Source organism: Rhinopithecus bieti, unplaced genomic scaffold (assembly GCF_001698545.2).
Source record: "Rhinopithecus bieti isolate Rb0 unplaced genomic scaffold, ASM169854v2 scaffold_32835, whole genome shotgun sequence".
NCBI classification, from domain to species: Eukaryota; Metazoa; Chordata; class Mammalia; order Primates; family Cercopithecidae; genus Rhinopithecus; species Rhinopithecus bieti.
The window spans coordinates 872,489-878,488 of record NW_016814117.1 but is presented as its reverse complement, the minus strand read 5'-3'; the positions used below and the strand labels follow the sequence as shown (position 1 = coordinate 878,488).

At 40.0% G+C, this 6,000-nt stretch overlaps 2 protein-coding genes across 3 annotated transcripts in view; one reads left to right on the top strand and one right to left on the bottom strand.

Annotated features, from left to right (window-relative positions):
- Positions 1-1,014, top strand: part of RBIS (ribosomal biogenesis factor) — a 6,469-nt gene extending 5,455 nt beyond the window's left edge. Inside the window, 3 exon segments of the mRNA XM_017849882.1 lie at positions 483-504; positions 507-598; positions 885-1,014. Coding sequence (XP_017705371.1) covers positions 483-504; positions 507-598; positions 885-956 — 186 coding nt within the window. The 3' untranslated portion in view covers positions 957-1,014.
- The window catches only part of E2F5 (E2F transcription factor 5), a 45,576-nt gene continuing 40,576 nt past the window's right edge, over positions 1,001-6,000 (bottom strand). Inside the window, exons 7-8 of one of the 2 annotated variants that reach the window (XM_017849880.1) lie at positions 3,591-3,638; positions 1,001-1,759 (exon numbers count right to left, since the gene is read on the bottom strand). In XM_017849880.1, the coding sequence (XP_017705369.1) occupies positions 1,650-1,759; positions 3,591-3,638 (158 nt within the window). In that variant the 3' untranslated portion in view covers positions 1,001-1,649. The remainder of the gene's footprint in view (positions 1,760-3,590; positions 3,639-6,000) is intronic. The other variant, XM_017849881.1, reaches the window with a different exon arrangement.

The following is a 6,000-nucleotide window of genomic DNA, read 5'->3' as shown; positions in this document are numbered from 1 at the left end:
TTTTTTTGAGACAGAGTCTCGCTCTGTCGCCCAGGCTGGAGTGCAGTGGCCGGATCTCAGCTCACTGCAAGCTCCGCCTCCCAGGTTCACGCCATTCTCCTGCCTCAGCCTCCCGAGTAGCTGGGACTACAGGCACCCGCCACCTCACCCGGCTAGTTTCTTGTATTTTTTAGTAGAGACGGGGTTTCACCGTGTTAGCCAGGATGGTCTCGATCTCCTGACCTTGTGATCCACCCGTCTTGGCTTCCCAAAGTGCTGGGATTACAGGCTTGAGCCACTGCGCCCGGCCATAAATTCCATTTTTTAAAAACCAAAACCTTTGTCTAAAATTTCCCAATAAGACTGTAAGAATTTTTGAGTGAATTATCCCTAATTTGTTGGTAAGAGTTTTTAGATTTTAGATTTAACAGGTTAAGGTCGAATATATCTTATCTTTAGTGGTTATGAGATCATAGATTAATGCTTTTTTTCTTTTTTCAAAGATAAACATTATGAATGATGAAAAGTTAACAGAGTAAATAAAGATTTTGTAAATGTACAAAAGGAACTTGCACATTTCTCAAAAGGCCCTTCGGTTGAACCTCTGCAGAAAGAATTGGTAAGCAGAAATCATTTGCTTTTTTTTTTATGGCTAACAAATTGAGGCTAATAAATTAAACTCCAAGTTTTCAAAGCCTGGAAGTTGAGTGTAAGTTTTAGTACTTGGCTCTCTAGTACTAGGCTCTATAGTATTAATAGCATATTCAGACTCTAAAACATTGTCTGAATATGCAGATTTATTGTTCTACTTCCAAAGATATGACTAGAAAAATTGAGTAACAGATTATGTAAGTCATTAGTCTGCTATTGTCTACATTTTTAAATATAATACTTTCTCCTTTCAGATTCCTCAGCAGCGTCATGAAAGCAAACCAGTTAATGTTGATGAAGCTACAAAATTAATGGCTCTGTTGTAATATAGTGGCGATGCATCAAACTCTCCACAAAGACCAATAAATTAAATGTTTTATACAATTTTATTTTAAAATCTTGTTAATGTACAGGCATTGGCACATTTTAAAACAAACTACATAAACAGATCTTTCCTATAACCTAGGAAAGTGGAATGTCAGAAGTCAACGAAATGTGATAAACTTAAAGTGCTAAAACAGAAGGCACTTCACAAAATCTGTTCACTGAAACAGTTATATATCCTCGTTTACATCCTTCACTTTACAAGTGGCAGTGAATGTCTGTTTGGATAGAAGGACACAGAGAAATACAGGCAGTTTCGTGGCAGTAAAAATATAAGACAAACAAGTAATGAGCCCTTGGCCAACTTGTTTTTGATGACCTGTAGTGTCCTTTAATTTTCCTCTTATAAGAAGAAAAAACAGAAGGATTCACAATTAGAAGAAAAGTTGAAATCCAGAATATAGTTCGGAGTGGGGAGGTTTGTGGATATTAAATCACTTATCCCCTAAGGCAGTCAGAGCCCTTTGTTTTTATGGTTGAAGTTTTGTGAAGTAAAGAAAGTATTAGGGAAGAACACTTCAGAATCAGTGAACTAAAAAAGGTGTTACATTCATTATTTTAAATACTTAGGTTATTAAGAAGTCTAAAATGTTACACAGTTAGAGGTAGATAACAGTCCCAAGTTTCCATGGAATCTAATAATTTAGTATCTGGACATCAAACAGATCACAAACTCCTTCATTATCATCTAAATTAAAGTTGTAGTCATCTGCCGGGGTAGGAGAAAGCCTTAAGAGAGGAAACACTGCAAACAAAAAACAAAGTCAGTGTTAAAGATGGTTTCTACATACGGTTAATGATCTTTAACAAAATACTCTCAAATACATCATTCCAGATTAAAGACTTGTGTAATGTGTATTTTGAAAGATTCTCATTTGGTAACAATTTATACATTGATATTAGATTGAGAAATATAATTTTTTTGTTTGTTTGTTTCTTTAGACGGAGTCTTGCTCTGTCGCCCAGGCGGGAGTGCAGTGACGCAATCTTCGCTCATTGCAAACTCTGCCTCCCAGGTTCACGCCATTCTCCTGCCTCAGCCTCCTGAGTAGCTGGGACCACAGGCGCCCGCCAACACGCCAGGCTAAGTTTTTGTATTTTTTAATAGAGATGGGGTTTCACCGTGTTAGCCAGGATGGTCTAGATCTCCTGACCTTGTGATTTGCCCGCCTTGGCCTCCCAAAGTGCTGGGATTACAGGCGTGAGCCACCGTGCCCGGCCTAGAAGTTAAATTTTTTATTGGTTGAACTTACCACTAAGATAATATGACTAAAAGGCACTAATGAGGCCAGGTGCAGTGGCTTATGCCTATAATCCCAACACTTTGGGAGGCTGAGGCAGGTGGATCACTTGAGGCCAGGAGTTTGAGGTCAGCCTGGCCAACAAACATGGTGAAACCCCTTCTCTACTAAAAATATAAAAAGTAGCCAGGTGTGGTGGCAGGCGCCTGTCATCCCAGCTACCCAGGAGGCTGAAACAAGAGAATCACTTGAACTCAGGAGGTAGAGGTTGCAGTGAGCTGAGATCGTGCCACCACACTCCAGCCTGGGTGACTGAGGGAGACTCGGTCTAAAAAAACACACAACAAAACACTAATAAAAGTGCTTTGTTTGCCACTTTGCAAACAGAAGAATGAACTGGGTTTACAAAGTTTGCTGATGTTCTCTGCGTCTACATATATGTTTAGTACATCTTTAGTTACCATAACATTTGCTAACTTAACTGCTACCACTTCGTAGGTTTCTACTATATTGTTAGGAACTAGGACTCAGATCCAAGAACTTACAGGAGAGAAATTATTAAAGTAATTAGCATATTGTAGCTAACTGATATTTAATAATTTTTCAGGTTAGATGACAACGTGGTTAATGTTAATACTAATTCAGTGACTTCATATTGGCAGCTTGAAATTGGCCAGGGTAGGGGTATTTACAAAAGCAAGTGTTCAGATCATTTGCTGATTTAGACAAGTTATTTTACTCTTCTTGGGCCAGATCCTTCAGGAGTGGAAAGGGCTAACAGTTTATTTTCAATGAAGGTGAGAAGTATCCCCATATGGATTCCTTTCCCTCAAAATGCAAGTAAAGAAAAATAAATTCTGAAGGATGCCTATTACTTACTGTAAGTATTTTTTTTTTTTTGAGACGGAGTCTCGCTCTGTCACCCGGGCTGGAGTGCAGTGACCGGATCTCGGCTCACTGCAAACCCCGCCTCCCGGGTTTACGCCATTCTCCTGCCTCAGCCTCCGGAGTAGCTGGGACTACAGGCGCTAGCCACCTCGCCCGGCTAGTTTTTTGTATTTTTTAGTAGAGACAGGGTTTCACCGTGTTAGCCAGGATGGTCTCGATCTCCTGACCTCGTGATCCGCCTGTCTCGGCCTCCCAAAGTGCTGGGATTACAGGCTTGAGCTACCGCGCCCGGCCCACTTACTGTAAGTATTAAGGGAGAACTTTCATCAATCTTCATAGAAAAGCAGTTAGCAAATATATGTTCATTTCTTTTAAATCATGTTTCACTTATAAATTCCACAAAAGCATTACTGATATATGAGTTAGTACAATTTTTAACCTACTTACCATCAGAAGACATTAACTCATCAATGATATCTCCACTAATAGATCCTGCTGGAAACAGTATCAAAGTTTTGTTACATTTCTGTTAACAGTAAAAGATACTTATATTTAAACAAAAGTAGTCACAGCAGCAGCTTGACATGCATATTTATTTAAAGTACTAGTACTTTGTGGACAAGTTGTTTTCATGAGCACCTACTCTGTGCCTGGCATTACTTTTAAACTCCCGAACTCAAGACGAAGACCAAAAGACTCATTATCTGCCAGGTGTGGTGGCTCATGCTTGTAATTCTAGCACTTTGGGAGGCTGAGTGAGGCGGATGGATCGCTTGAGCTCAGGAGTTCCAGACCAGCCTGGGCAACATGGCGAAACCTGTCTTTACAAAAAATATTTTAAAATTAGCCAAGCGTTGGTAGCACGTGCCTATAGTCCCAACTACTTGGGGGACTGTGGTGGGAAGATCACTTGAGCCCAAGAGGTTGAGGCTGCAGTGAGCTGAGATCGTGCCACTGCACTCCAGCCTGGCTGGCAAAGTGAAACCCTGTCAAAAAAAAAACAAAAAAAACTCATCGTTCTACCAAAACTGACTCAGTTTTACAGTCAGTAGTTTCCTAATTCTCCCAATTATTCAACCTTAAAACTTCAACATCACTTTCCATTCCTCCTGTTAACTTTATCTCCAGATCTCACCCATCAAATGTTATTTTGCCTACAGTGTTGTCAAATCTGTTATGTCTCTTCCTGATCTCACTGTAATCACTATTTCAGCCTTTTTATTTATTTATTTATTTTGAGACAGGGTCTCGCTCTGTCACTCAGGCTGGAGTACATTAAGTGCTATCATGGTTCACTGCAGCCTTGACCTCCCAGGCTTGCCGTCCTCCCACCTTGGCCTCCCTCCCCAGTAGGTGGATCACAGGCACACGTCATGATGCCTAGCTAATTAATTTTTTTTTTTTTTTTTAGAGATAGGGTCTCACTGTATTGCTCAGGTTGGTCTCAAATTCTGGGGCTCAAGCAGTGTACCTGCCTTGACCTCCCAAAGTGTTGGGATTACAGGCATGAGCCCTACCACACTTGGCCCTTGTTTTAGCCCTAATGTTCTCAGCTGTATAACTGCAAACATCTACAGTTTCCATCGCCTCTGAATTCTGCTTCCCAGGGCCAAAAGCATCTTTCCTAATCATATTCTGTGCACATCATTAGAGGTAATTATGCTATTTCCTTGGTCACACATCTTCACTGGTTTATTGGATAAATGTCCTAACTACTCTGAAATTGAAGGCCTGCTCTAATTTGGCCCAAAATTACTTTCCTTAGTTAGGATTTCCAAATATGAAACCATAAAAACGGAATACTCACTTTTTAAAAATACTTTGTTGAAGCCAATGTGTTAATTGTGCCTAAGCTAACCCACGTAAAACCCACGTAAAGCTTGCCTGCTCTATATCCTAGATTGTACCCTTTTTAAGGACTACATTTTCTTTTTTCTTTTTTTTTTTTTAAGACGGAGTCTTACTCTGTCACCCAGACTGGATGGAGTACAGTGGCACTATCTTGGCTCACTGCAACCTCCAACTCCTGGGTTAAAGCACTTTTCCTGCCTCAGCTTTCCAAGTAGCTGGGACTACAGGTGTGTACCACCATGCCCAGCTAATTTTTGTATTTTTTAGTAGAGACAGGGCTTCACTATATGTTGGCCAGGCTGGTCTCGAATCCCTGACCTCAGGTAATCTGCCTGCCTTGGCTTCCTTAAGTGCTGGGATTATAGGTGTGAGCCACTGCGCCCAGCCAGGACTACATTTTCTACTGTGCATCCTAATGGCCTATAGTATAGACATATTTATAGGGGAAGGAAAGGAATAGATGTGGGCAAAAAGAAGCTAAAAACCATTCCATGTCCAGTTAGATCTTGTTAGTGTCACTTTTAACCTGTGAACTCCCATTTTAGCAATGAGACACATCCTAGAGGTAAACAATTTGGATTATATACAATATAGTTGTAAATTATCTGCAAGATGATATCTATATTGGCACAATTCATTCATTCATTCATTCCCTAGTCACTGAGAAACTGCCTACCATGCTCCCTTTATTTGGAATCAGTTAAGGTACTGCCAAATTAAGAGTTGCACTCTCTACTCCTGATACCCAGTGTGAATTGTTTTAGCTTTTTACAATTTCATAGATGAAACAACTGAGGAAAGTAAGATTTCCTACGTAACTGGAGTTGAGACCATTTATCAATTCTATAAAACTAAGCTTCCCAAATAAAAAGTATAACAAAGAATATGGAGAAACAGAAGGCATAAGTCACTATGGTTTATACTAGTTTTTCTTAAAGGTAGTTGGAACATATTTCACTAATATATCCTAGACTTAGTAAGAGATAAAAGAACCTTACCAAGTAAA